At 33.3% G+C, this 15,180-nt stretch overlaps 1 protein-coding gene across 7 annotated transcripts in view; it reads left to right on the top strand.

The window, feature by feature from the left end:
- LOC130897029 (head-specific guanylate cyclase) overlaps positions 1–15,180 on the top strand; it is a 150,313-nt gene that overhangs the window by 91,450 nt on the left and 43,683 nt on the right. For all 7 annotated transcript variants that reach the window (XM_057805509.1, XM_057805511.1, XM_057805507.1 and 4 more), the window contains exon 4: positions 6,420–6,502. In XM_057805509.1, the coding sequence (XP_057661492.1) occupies positions 6,420–6,502 (83 nt within the window). The remainder of the gene's footprint in view (positions 1–6,419; positions 6,503–15,180) is intronic.

Genomic DNA, 15,180 nt, shown 5'->3' on the forward strand with positions numbered 1-15,180 from the left:
TTCTCATAAATTTTAGGTTTCGTACGTACGTACGCTTATTGACTCCATACAAAAATGTTCCGCACTTCCGAATATCTCTCATATATAGCGAGCTCTGGGGTTCGACCTTGCGCCAAGGAAGTAGAAATTTCTGAGCGATATCGGAAAACTTTTCTATTTTAATATATAGGAAATAAGATAAATTCTGACTCGTATAAAAGTTGTATAGCTGGTTCAAAGTTAGTTGAAGAAAGTAAAAGAAAGAATAAAAAAATCCTTTATATTGTAAGGTGCTGGGTGGATCAGTAACGTACTCAAATGTGCGAATGTATTTTAGATTTTCTAGGATCTCTTTAACAGAACAAAGTCGTTGGCAAAACTTTAAAATTTAAATAGAGAAATCAAAGCATATTTCTTTCGCTAAGTTCAGATGTCAAAAAGTTAGTACATTAAAAGTTATTCAACTGAATAAAAATTTTTCATTAATTCTTCCTATCCAATTTTCAGAATTTATTCATATTCCAATTAAAAATATTATGTACGTGAAAAAGAGAAACAAATGAAAACATGGGTGATTCCATTATAACTGTGATATTCAATGTCCTGTATTGTTTTTTTGTACTAGTCATTAATTAATAATCAATTAATAAAAATTTTGTGTTAATTGAATAATTCTTAAGATATTTAAACATTATTTTTATACAATATAACTTGCCACTTAAAGAAAACTTATACTACATCACTTGAATGTCAGTACCGTGTCATGTCCATTCCTAGAATTTACCGATAAATTATTAATTTTTTTTGTCGTAACAAATGATTTAAACTAATTACCTTATAAATTCTAATGTTTATGATCAAACTGAGGAAAATTGATGCACTTGTTGTTTAATATCTTAAGTTACCATGTCAGTACCGTGTCATGTCCATTCCTAGAATTTACCGATAAATTATTAATTTTTTTTGTCGTAACAAATGATTTAAACTAATTACCTTATAAATTCTAATGTTTATGATCAAACTGAGGAAAATTGATGCACTTGTTGTTTAATATCTTAAGTTACCATGTCAGTACCGTGGATAAATGAGTCAGTACCGTGGAACTCAAAATCCGACATTTGTGTCTTGCTCGTGATACTTTGAAGTTGTAGTAAATTCCTCTTAGAGTTTTATTTTTACAGTAAAATAGATGAATAATATGCATAAAAAAGTTAGAAAAGTTAAATTTTAAAATCTTGAAATTTTGAATACAAAAAATCACAGTTAGAACGGAATCACCCACATACTCATCAAAATAATTAGCTCCAAATCTTGAAACGTGATATGAGAGTTGTATGAAAAAAGAAACGATGGAAGAAGATTAATACAAATCAACAACTTCAGGGAATATTTTCGGAAGTATTGAATATTCGCTTTTTTTACAAATTAAATTCGAATTTCCTCAAGCAGCTTGATAGACTTCATTGAATATTCATTTCATATTATCCATACTCTGATCATTTGAAGTCGAAGTACGAATATTTAGTTGCATAACTACAAATTTGTATTATTCAAATAAAATTTAATGTAACGAAATACGGTGACCCGTCTTTGGGGCACAGGGGACTTTGTCGCTATGGAATAATATACAATCTAAAATAAATTCAATTTAAAGACAACATATTTATTAGAAGAGTTACATAAAAAAATTAATTTAAAAGTAATTTTGTGTAAAAAAAATTTTTTTTTATTAAAAAATAGTAGTTTTGTAATTTAAGAGAAGTTCAATTATTCCCAATTTATGAAAACAATATTATATATAATATAATAGTATACAATTTTTACTTACTTTACACTGAACCCATCCTTCGTTAGATTTAGATTGGAAGAATGTTTCTGCGCAGAGAATGCAATGAAAATTATTGTCTGTAATATTTTCAGAATCATTGCTATTATATTCTACTCAATGTTCCTTCTTTTGTTTTAAATGTTGTTTTTGCCCTGTCTCTCTTCATTTTTTTTCACCTTTTCTATTTTTCGTCAAATTCTTGCATAATTTTTTTATTAGGTAGACCACTAGTAACTCTTTACGTCATTTTTCTTCTTCTTCTTCAGCTTTCTTCAAATTTCTTCAAAGATGAGCACCATGATTCTTTTGAATGCTGAGTTTTTTATTTTCGTTTAGTAGTTTTTTGAGAACGACGGATGATAAGTGTTGGTGAAATTGATTGACACTTATTGAAGGTTGAGGGTCATCGTAAAAAACTCTGTTTTTGTGTATGTATTTGACTGTGAATTTATTGTTGTGGTCTCTATATTCTCTTCTTCAACAATTTCACCTAACAAATTATTTATAATTGGGCTATGGAACAAAATGGTGAGTTTGTCGAAGGCTCAGCTACTTCAGTGACTTGAAAAGGCATATAGTTTTATTCAGAAAAAAATCTGGATCAAACGGACTAATCCCAGTAACGTGGAACCCCTTAATAGCCTTCCTCTAGATTTGCAATCCTTTTAAAGGCTCTTAGATTGTAATCCTTTGATAGGGATGATTTGTTAGCTATAAATCCCACTCTCGGCCAAGCTAACATTTTAATGAAGTATAAATACTACAATGGAATAGTTGTAAACGATGACTGATGTGATTATGTTGTTTTTGCGAACAAAAGTAATGGCTTCTAGAGTTCTTTGACTAGTGTATAGTAGTAAAAAAGCTTTCCTATTGTCGGTAGGCTTTGCGAAAGTTACGAAATGCTATTTCAAGTATTCTGAGTCCATTATTCGTTGAGTGCTTGTTCTTTATTTGCAACTTCAATTTCTCCAGATGGACAATCTACTATTAAAAAAACTGATTTAGTTGAATTGAAACAACTATAGTTCATTTCAGAAAGGTGCATTAGGTATGCAAAGGGACCACATTTAGCATTTATTTCATATTTTTTATCAAGTGCGGGTAGTACTACCCGGGTTGCGGTAAATATATGGGTTTAGCCTATTGTTATCCATTCACAAACACTGAAAATAGTGTGCCAAAGGCGAGCCGGTAGGATACTCGTAAACAGGAAAGAATTTTATTTTAACAGAATAAAAATTAGGCATTATGTACATACTATTAGGTACGCTTATTTTTTATCGAACATTATACAGAAATTAAATTATAAAAAATCATAATATTCTTCGTCATCTGAGGAACTGTCATCTCCTCTTGACGTTATAATTAACGGGTCGACGGTCCGATCAATCAAGTAGTCAAGATGCCACCATTTCCTATTCTTCTCTAATGACATGCTGGACTGCTTTTCGCCAGTTCACTGGTGTCACCTCCTTAATGGCTTGATCAAACAGTAGCTTAACGTCTTTCATTTTGAATGTCGTGTTGTGACTTGCTACAAATCCTTTCACTTGCGCCCATATAAGTTCTATAGGATTTAGTTCGCAATGATATGGCGGTGTGCGCAGCACAGTTACATTATGTTTTTCTGCTATATCTTCCCCGACGTATTTAATAAAACGATGTTTGTCTAAATTTGCTATAGCTAATAGTTCTTTTTTTATAAAATTATTTCCAAATTCAACACTTTTGGTGGTTAACCAGTCAATAATTTCTTGTTTTCTCCAAGATGAAGTTGGAGTCTTTTCTATGCGTCGAGAATGATAACTTGCGTTATCCATAACTACTACTGAATCAGCCGGATGATATTTTATCATTTCACCAAAATACTCTCCAAAAACATCCGATTCCATGTCCTCGGGGTAATGTCCATGGCACGACTGAAAGGTTAGCAAACCTTCTTTTAAAAATCCCTCTTCGCTTCCAATATGGACGATTATTAGTCTTTTCCCTATACCTGAAGGCACCTTAATACCCGTTGACAGGCCTTCTATGAAGCTTGACGAGCACTGGTTATTTTTTTGTCTTGCCACATTTTTGGTACTGTATAACCTACATTAATCTACGTCTCATCAAAATAAAAGGTTTTTTTCTGCTCTGTTCTGTACTGCTTTATACTTCTTAAGTATTTTCGTCGCCAGCAAACAATTTCATCGCTTTTCAGTAAAAGTGCTTTACGGTTATGCTTTTCCCAGGCAAAATCCATATTTCTCAAAGTGGTCCATAAAAGTTTTTTAGTTATCAACGGAATACTGTCATCCTGGCCAAGCTCCATTAAAATCTTATCTAGAGTGGGTATTTCTTTTTTAAAATGGTCTGCCTGGACTTTTTTTAGAAGGTTCCACATGGCCTGCTATCTTTCGTGTACATTTAAAATAATGTTTTTCATTAACTGATAGTGGAGAATTATTGGAACATCTTTTCGTTGGTGTAAATGTTGCCATTTTATTACTAATCTCATAATACTGTGAACACTATTTACGGCTTAACAGCAATTACTGATGCATTTAACTAAACAAATATACTTATAAAGGTTCAAAAATTTTGGGTAAGGCACCATTGCCATTACGACGCATGATTAAGCCGAATCTGAAATAGGGTTGAAATTAGCCAGAGGCACTAATAGAAGGTTAAACGGTACCTGTTAAACGCAAAATGTAACTGTAGAATTTACTACCTAAGTAATCCGTACACAATATTTCAAGACCTACACCTATGGCCGACACCAAAATTGAGCCGAACTGGACGGAATTCCCCATGTTATTGCTCTATACCTTTCTGAAAAAGACTATAAAAATATTCTATAGAGATCTTTATGACACTGACCATGACACCAGCACAAATGTTGTTTATAGAGAAATAAGGTCAAGTCAAATATACTTTGTGAAAACAGACGTTATCATAATTTTTCTTATTTATTTATGTATAAAACTAACCTATAAATCAACGTGTTGATTATTTTTTTTTAATTATAATTTTAAAAAGACCTAAAAGTGGGCCTTTTTCAATTCTAAATTTCTGAACGCTATTAAAACAATAAACATATTCCTGCATAATTATTATTATTATTAACAATTATTTCAGAAAAAAACTAGAAAAACTCTTTATAAAATCTCTTTTTCTTCCCAAAATTGATAAGCCTTATTAGTAGTATATGTAGAAAAAGATGATGAATACTAAAGTATTAACATAAATTACTTTCAACACGCAACTTGCAAAAGTGCAATAATTCTTAAGAGGCCTGTGGATAGAAAAAATCTTTTTTGGTTAGCCCAATATACTCTCAAGGCCCGGACCATCTCATGAACTCACGCAGTGGGCCTTTTTAAGGACTTTTACTGACAACAAGAACTTTCTTCTTTGAATGGAAATGAACAAAAAATAAAAACAAAACTCACTTTTTGGAAATATCCTTTTCTCTTAGTATATTCATTTTAACAAAAATCTACGGGAACGGTAAGGTTTCCCTTGAAATTACTAATAAGGTTATGACTAAGAGGTTATAAACTCCTACGTAGCTGACGACAAACTGTCAACCACTATAAAAATGGACTGGTATCGAAGTAAAGTTACAGTTCTTTCTGAAGGCCCCTCCACACCAACGCAAGAAACATGTGAGAAATGCGAATGTGGAAGCGATTCGCGTATTTTTCTCAAGTTCTCGCGCTGTTCTCCCGCGTTTTCACGCAAAGATGGAGAACAGCGCGAGAACGTGAGAACAGGGGAGAAGGTTTATTGACTCCACACTCGCATGTTTCTAAGTAACGAGTTAGTTGCCGCGTCGATTTGAATGATTGTGTTGTGGACCGCAAGGCATCAATATGGAGCGTAACTTTGACAAACTAACTTGAAGTTTTTAGAATATTTTCAAGCGGAACCGGTTTTATGGAATAAAAAAGACTGCAAATAAACTAAAAACCCATGATGCGTGGAATCGTCTATTGATTGATTGATGGAAGTACCTCTTGATGAATTAAAAAACAAAAAACTTATTATTTGCAATCTACAGAGGGTATAAGAAATAGTATAATATGCAAATGCGCATAACAATAAACTTGCCGCAGTCACTTCAGCGGAGAACTGTGTACCAAACAGAAATTCTCACTACGTTCTCCACGAGATTCTCGCGAGAGTGTGGAGGGGCCATAAGGCATCAACTCAAATTTAAGTTCCTTCGAACTTAAAAATTTGGGAAATTTTAATGTGGGCCACCTTAGAAACAGGGCGCAGGTATCTTACTCTTCAAAATGATTTAGGCACCTACACATCAAATCTCTCCAGTGAATGTTTATTAAGTTCGAAAATAAGCAAAGTGAATAATACATTGATGTCGACGAAACATAAGGATTTGTTCATTTAACTAATGTTGATAGTATTTTAAACAATTAAACAATAAACGGAAATGCTAGAAATAAAGACTTTTCGTACAGAAACGCTTTTTTTCAACTAACTTTTAACAAAGTATACGAACGTCTTGATGAATTTTCTATAGATAATTTTTACGACAATATTAGATGTATTTTAGTTGTTGAATCCACACAAAGTATTTCAATGGACTTTTTTGTTTCAGAGATAGGTTACCGCAAAATGTGAAAACTTGCTCTCACTACGCTTATTTAGATGATCTTTATGATGTTGTTAAATGTGAAAACGGTAAGTTTATTTGCTTAATGTCGAAATATTATTTCAATCACTGAATATATGACTATGATAAGTTCATCATTTGTAACATAGTTTGGGTATATTTTTAAAAAACACTATGAAACAAAATATTTTCCAATCTCAACTGAAAAGTGCACTCGTAGTGTATTGAGAAGTAAAATAAAATTGTAAAATTCATCCAGTAAATGCATTTGAACATTCTAACGACATAATATTATAAATGGAGACCTCAATTCTCGTTTTTTTTTGGCCACAATCTTCCATTTCGTGATTCCGCTTTCGCACGATTACTACACAGAGTGGAAGTCACGAGATAATCACATGTGAAGGCACCCGCGAAGAATTGTCTAATTCATAGGGTCGATTCAGTGAGAAACACATTTATCAGAATATTTTGACACGATCCATCATATTATCAACCATCGCCCTGAAGGCTACCCAAAATTCAAAGAAAAACAAAATACTACTAGTAAATCCTTTATTGCGGAGGGAATATTCATGAATTAACAGGGAATGTCAACATGATGGGGAGGAGAAAATCGCTCAACGCTACGCAGTGCTATGAAGAGTCAAGTGCAAGGCTTCCCTTACATCTGCAAGGGACGAGTCGCTGACGCTAGAGCCCACCTGATCAATTATATTATTGCAATGTACAACATGTTAGGAACATCAAGTAGTCTACATAATACGAGTATCAGGATCTTCTATGGTAATCACACATAAAGTTATTTCCAGAAGCGAATATACTCAACGCAAAGTTGCATGGACCCGGCATAAAAGTGGCGAACTAGGCTCAGATGTAGTTCCAAGCATATATTGAGAAACCTCTCAGTCATAGTTATAGCTCGTGCTGTATTTATGCGCTACAAATGCACCTCTGAGGTGATTACAGTTGCAAGAGGATTGCGAATTGAAAAAATTTGAGTTGCAGAGATCGCTGCAGGTGTTCCTGTAATGAATAATGAAAATAGTGACCTTCCTAGTTTGTTTTAAAATATCTTGTTGTGATAAGTCTATCCTACATGTAGAGTACAACTGTCAGAAGAATATAAGTAACGTAGTATTTGTAGAGTTGGACTCTGACATTGTATTTCTTTCTACTTGAAGGAACTACAACTGGACTACTATTGCGAGTGCAAGCGGCGATGCTTAACGAGTTTCTATCGTTGTGGTTTACGTCCCATCCCTTAATCGACTATTTTACACTAAAAGCTTAATCTATATATACCATCCAACAAGTACCTCCGCTTAGAGACCACTATAAATAAATTATTATAACACGTTTAAATGTTCACAGAAAGAAATTTTACCCCTTGTACGTAGGCTTTGTGTTCTCTTAGTTGTTAGTCTTAGGATCGACAGAAGGGGAACTTATTTCTTGAGCCGTAATAACTATCAAAGTAGACAGGGATTCTGGCTTAACTACCATTGGGAAGTATACAACCCTGGCTCAAGTACTCTTGCAAATTTTGAGAGGTGATGCAATTATATTGTTTATCTTCCTTACTATTTTTGTACGTACTATTTTTAATTTAGTTCATTGACATCAATTGAATTTTATCTAGTCAATAGGTTTCTGTACTAGTAACTACTCTATAACATGAAGTGATTCAAATTCCATTTTTCTAAAAGCGTTTTCAGTGTGTTCATAAACTTCTCCAATATCTCCATCTATTTTAACTTATATTTTATTGGATAATTTTTTTCTATTCCAATGAAATTTATGGAAATGTGTTTTGAACAGATATCTCCACAACCAAGTTCATGTACATCTTCAGGAATCGACACAATGAAACTAAATTTTTATAAATATTTGTGTTCTGTATCTAAATAGTGTGCAATAAATTTCATAAAAATGACATTGTTGTCAGATTATGAAATTATTTTATTCTATTATATATTGCTTAGTCATTTACACGTCATAGTAAAATAGACGGCGGTTTTCGCAATGAAAATAAGTTCTACAATATTCTGCCTCTATACGACAACGTTCCTTCTGTCGTAATTGTTGGTAGAAAAGGGCTATACCGAACTATTATCTGGAATCAGGAAACTTCCCTATCAGCTGATTGTGGATTTTAACCTAGAATGAGATTTTGATCAAAGGTTCAGATGGTTGCGTTCTGTTTTAAGTGACAATTTCAAATTTACAACTTAACCTACAAAAACCTTTTATTTTGATTATTCAGTGGTCTAATTTATAACTTTTTAATAGTTTTTCTTAGACTCCAATTCAATTGTCGGGCGGCAGAATTTGTCCAGCAATTTTTTATTTCCATTCACAAAATGGAAATAAAAATATTATTCACACTAAGAAGTTTTGATTAGGCGAACAAGAGAGTTTCAAGTTTTTCAAAGAAATGGCGATGGAACTAAGCGTGTAGAAAGAATATACTAGAGAAATGGAGAAAGCAACAAATAAGAATGTTTGATGAAACACCTGATGAAGATATTGGAATGGCTGCAAGTGATTACTTGGAGTTAACATGTTTCTAGTTGTGTTATATCCGTAATATCAAAACGGCAAGAGTACTATAATGGATTTAGCTTGAAATTTTCTTACAGAATAGAATGAGTTGATATCATCGATTCTGACAGAAATGGTAGTTTTCTGAAAAATTTTCATCCTAATGATCAAGAAATAGAATTAGTTCAGGACTACGTACACTTTTTACTTCGTATTGCTCTGTTTACACCATTGTAAAATTGTAGAAGCTTTTATTGCTTGAAAAAAGTAGAGAACTATTTACTATCGATTCAAAACCAAGAAATGCCTAACGCTTTAGCTTAGAACTAATGAACAAGTTTTTGTACATCAATATATTTAATAATTTTGTTGTTGAACTGTGAGTATAGTAAAAAAAATATGTATCAACGTTTCTCTTTATTTATATTATATAAGTGTTGAATACTTGAATATTTTCAAAACATACCTTACCTTATTAAAGTATTATATGATTGATCTTAGCTTCAAATCATGTCTTTTAACAGTTCTTTGCTGTGAAAATAATCAAGAATCTTACTTGAACCCAGTACAGGCAGTAGAAGATCATAACTTACAGGCTGCCAATCTGTAAATTCGCCACTGTGTCTAATACATTTTATGTTAGAATTGTTATCAGCTATTCACAGACATACATGTATTTTATGAAAATATCATACAAACAGTAGAAAAATCGCAAGATCGAAGATATATTATATTATTTTAGGTTCAAAAAAAAAACAAAAGTAAACGAAACAACCCGTCAGCTGATCGCATTAACCTACATTATAATACAATAGAGAACTTTTCTACAACTATGATCTGGTTAATTAATTCGATCATGATGAATTTTCGAGAACTAAATCCGGTACCACAAGATACGTTCAATGCTTCCAACGCTGGACGCTGGTTTGATTGGACATATCGTGTGGTCGTAGTGCGCATGTCTTTCGACAAATGTTTTGCTTCCCCTTTTGACATTAAAACTTTGGCCATGGAAAGTCAGTTTTATTGAACCGCGTCAAAAAAGTACCCGACATTGGAACTAAGTTGGAACTAACATTTTTGGTCCTTTTGTGCGTGAATGCTACGTGTTTCGGATGAAAAATTAAAGTTGCCAGTATAATCCAGTTTATATTGAAAGAATTCGTATCTGTTGTATGCTGTTTATCACTTTTTTGTCATGTTTTCATTTCTTTAGGTTAGTTAAAGTGCTAGTGCATATGCTAGGATACTTTCTACTCTGGTAGATCGGTGGGTAAATAAGATCAGCTGCAGGTTGCTATATTTGCATATGGTTTCTTGAACATTAAAAATTATTTATCTTCCTAAATGGCTGACTACTATTAATTCTCATGACCAGAATACTTCGTATTGAAAATAATAAAATATTTTATACTTTTCGGCATTTCAGCATAAAAATAGCTGCTCAATAACAATTATCAAACATCTAGAATCTATTATACAACAAAATAAATATTATGGAATAATTAACGCTCAAAAAGTACCAATAATCAAAAGTTCTTGATTATCATGTTGTAAATTTGAAATTTCCACCGAAAATTGATCAACGTTCAGAAATTATGATTTGAATCTCGTTCTGGATTAGTATTAGCAAGTTATAGTTTCCGAAGAGTCATTGTGTGTATATTATCTACCGAGAAGTCGTCAGTCTCTGAGTTGTAGAACAGGAATTGCCACTTCTCGCGATATGTAGACAATTTTTTATACATAATCTATTATGTATAATAATATAACCTTCAATATATTTATAACCTCACATATTATTTTAGTTACATATCTACACATCTGTGTATTTGTCAACAACTAAGTTTCTTAAATTTATATGTGTGAAACATAAAACAAAGCTTCTGGGAAAACTTTACTTCCGAAATGGAACATGACCTATGCGAAACCTTGCAGAGGAAATAAAAATACCAACTGTTATCCGACAGGGAGACTCCTTAAGCCCGCAACTGTTCAACCTGATAATGGACGAAATAATAAATCATGCCAAGAATACAGCAAGAGGATATTCACTCACAACGGGCGCAATAAAATTAATCTGTTATGCTGATGACGCTGTAATTGTGGCAAAGAGCGAAAAAGGCTTACAACAGCTCCTATATTCATTCTACGTAAAAGCCAAAACCTTTAACATGCAAGTATCCACCGCAAAAACTAAAACCCTTGTCATCTTCAAAGAACCTATGAGGTGCAAACTCACCCCAGAAAATAAAACCATAAAACAGGTCATTTGACTACCTATACACACAAATAAGCGCAGACCAGATCAGAATAAATGAAGTAAAAGGGCAATCAAACAAAACCAGTCATTTATCAGGCGTACTCAGGGACATTATCTGGAATAATACCAGTATGAACAAAAGGGTAAAATTTAAAACATACGCTAGACCCATATTGACATATGCTATCGATTCAAGAGCGGACAACAAAAGAGCTAAAAACATAATTCGAACAACAGAAATGAAAATACTCAGAAACATATGCGGGTACACACAAAGAGACAGAAAGAGAAACACAAACATAAGACACGAATGTGAGGTGGAAGACATAATCAGATGGGGACGTAAACATAGAAGAGCTTGGAACGAACACGTGGACAAAATGACCAGAGAAAGATTAGCAATGATCGCACGAGACGCTAAACTAGGGACCCTTAGGAAAACCTCCAAAAAGATGGATGGATTCATTGAAGAAGAAGAAATGTGTGAACCTAGTACTTGCTACTTTTGCTTAAAAAGGGCTTTAGATGTGCCTGAAGGCAATTTTTCGTGAATGCGTGCATCGAGGGTACTGTGGTTCGAGCGCACAGATTATATATGAGCATCGAGCGCACATTTGCAGGTATTAAGACGGTACCTAACATAACATAACCTAATCTAAACTTTTATTTTGACCTAGTGGTAGGGTAGGTAATATAGGAAGGTAATGCCATCCTTTCAGCGGGCTGTGCAATACTGAGAGCTCGTGTGGGGCTTTCACCTCACTAAACCACTCTCCATTTTAGAACGTCCTTGGAAGTAACTGTGTACCGGTAGGGCAGAGACTTCAGTACACCTTCCTAAATCACTATATTTCTACTTTCTATTTCTCCCTTTCGTCTCTCTGTCTTCCTTTTCCTCCTTCATCGTTATTGCCGTAATGAATTCTGTTACATTTTTCCAATTTATTTCGGAGCTTATCATGAATTCGATTAACTCATCTTCTCTCGACAATGTTTTGTTAATCTTCTGTTCTATTTCTCTTCTCTATTAATTCCATCTCGCACATTCATACAAGACATGAGTCGTCCCTTTGCTCACAGGTATCACTTATGTTCCTGTTTGTTTTTTTAATTCTTTTAGTAAAGGTGCTGAACGACCCATGTCCTATAAGAATATGCGTGACAAAATAGTTGGTTGTTTTGTGTTTAAAATTCATCCATTTTTTAATATCTGGTATAAGCCTTTTTGTCCATTGGGCCTTGTTTGTTTGTTTTTCCCATCTTTCCTGCCATCTTTTAAGGGTTCTCTGCCTTGTTATCCTTCTGTTTCCCGCCAATCAGCCTCCTATTTTAATAGAAAACATCTTTCCTCGATCATGAGGTCTATTGGGGGGAAACCGGCAATTACTTGAGCCGATTTTATGGATGTTGTTCTATATGCATCTATTACCCTAAGTAGAGCACTTCTCTGAGCTTTAGTTATCATATTTCTATATGTTCAACACTCTGTATAACATAAACGAGTGAAAAAATAACTATTTTCAATTATTTCGATAGGAGTAAGTTCCGTTTCAAACTTTTATAAAAGTTCACATTCGACACAAGGAGAGCCCGAACAACGATAAAATGTGACCATAATTTCTAAGAGTTTAATGCCTACTATTTGAAAACTATACCATAGATACTATGCAATAAAGGAGAATAAATGTCAGTTCATTCATTTATTATAGCAGACCAAACATTATCAAATTATAACTTTTAATCTTCCTTACATCTAATAAACTTAGTTTATAGCATTATTGATAGCCTCATAAAAATATGAATGTCGTTGTAATTTTAATCCAAATGGTACACAAAGTAGTGAAAGCTAGCAATACTAATTCGAACTTATTTTTGGCTGAATTTGTTCACATTCAATAAAAAAACTGTTTAATTAATTTCATCGTTGGATAAATAAAACACGATTTGCTGTTTGAAAGATTATTGAATATACTTTCCCTTCAATCCTCTTATTTCAGAGAAGTTCTAATTTATAAAGTTTCTGAAGTAAAAATTTGCGTTCTCTAATTTACAGTCCAGTTGATCCAAAAAATTGGATAATAATATATATTCATTGTATTACCAGCCAGGAAATAATTCACAAAATTTTATTCGTCAAAAAACTAATAGTTCGTACCTCTCCTTAGCCTATTACTTTTTCGCATATGAGTGTGTTCCATTCCTGTGCTAACGAATGCGGCATCTATTTTACAGAGTTCTTTCCGAAACAAAACTACTTCAGCCAAAATATGATACATCATACACTTTTAGGAATATAATAATTATTGTTTTCTCTTGAGTTTCTTCTTTATACCAACTAAATGAATTGAGGTTTAAATATCTTGAGGAAGAAGTTAGTTTTTATGAAAATCTGATTTTATATTATTGTTTATTTTACATCAAGAATATTGAAAATTATGCAGGGAATAATATTACATTGTATCCCTCCATTAGAACTGCTTCTGTAGAAGACCATCTTCAGCTCACTTCCCAGTTACAGTATTTACGAGCAATACGAGATTTGTGTGCAGGGTCGTTGTCCTGCAAAAACAAAACACCTTTGAATACCCTTATCTAAAAAATCAAACATGATTACTTCATGGCAATCCCAAAAAACTGAAGCAAGAACTTTTCCAGCAGATTTTTGAACACGAAACTTCTTAGGTCTTGGAGAACCAGAGTGTCGCCATTCCATCGATTGTTGCTTTGTTTCTGGATCGTAGAAATGTATCCAAGTCTCATCCATACTAACAATTTGGCTTAAGAAGTCTACATCATTTTCAAATCGAGCACAAATCGAACGCGATGCTTCTACCCTTGCACGCTTTTGGTCAACATTCAAACATTTGGGGATCTATTTACCAGCAATTTTTCTCATGTACAAATTGACGTGAACAGTATGATGAATGCGTTCGTATGAAATATTCAGTGCTGGAGTAATCATGATTGATTTTTTGGATAAGGGTGGAACAATAACTGGAGGTTACTATTCAACATTACTGATTACTCTCCGGGAAAAAATTACAGAGAAAAGACGCGGAAAGCTATCCAAAGGTATTTTGTTATTGCAGGACAACGCTTCTGCTCACAAATCTCATGTTGCCATGCAAAAAATTCGTGATTTAGGGTTTGAATTACTAGAACACCCTCCTTATTCACCAGATTTGACTCAGTCCGACTATCATCTCATTCCTCAACTGGAAAGATATTAGAAAGGTCGTAAATTTTCTTTCAACGAGGAGGTAATAAAGGCTGTGGAGGTCTGGTTTGCAGAGCAAGAAGAAACATTTTTTTGAAAGGTCTAGAGACGTTGCAGGTTCGCTGTAATAAATGTATCCAATTAAAAGGAGAATATGTTGAGCAATAAAATATTTTGACATTGAAATTTTATTTGGTTCTATAGTAGGCAAAAAATTTTTCAATATATCCTCGTACGTGTCTTGCTTCGCTGTTTGTGGTACAATCAAAAATATTAGGGTCTAAAAGTCTGCAAAAGACATGAGCAAAAAATTTCGAAAATGACCAAGTATTGTCATCCAGGGATAATATATTTAGTAAATGCTATTCCTTTCTATTTACATACAGATTCTTCAACCTCTGTTTGGCCTTCTTTTTGGTAATGAGATGATTAATAATAATGAAAACTGCACTTAGGTAGTACTGAAAACACAAAAAGAAATACAATACAGAGCAAGAACGACCAAACTTGGAAATCCTATGCGACACAAATAATAAATTTTCTTCATGAATTAGCGTGACGGGAGTTAGTATGTCCACATCATTATGTGCCGTAAATCCTTTAACGTTCGTTGAAAAACCGACAACTGCTGGATAGCGTGCGTGTGTGACAAAAATTTTCTGTTAATCGAGGATTGTGCATAATTATCTCTTGTATTTTGTTTTCTGGCATTGATAAACTGT

The sequence above is a fragment of the Diorhabda carinulata genome, chromosome 8 (genome assembly GCF_026250575.1).
Source record: "Diorhabda carinulata isolate Delta chromosome 8, icDioCari1.1, whole genome shotgun sequence".
Taxonomy (NCBI): domain Eukaryota; kingdom Metazoa; phylum Arthropoda; class Insecta; order Coleoptera; family Chrysomelidae; genus Diorhabda; species Diorhabda carinulata.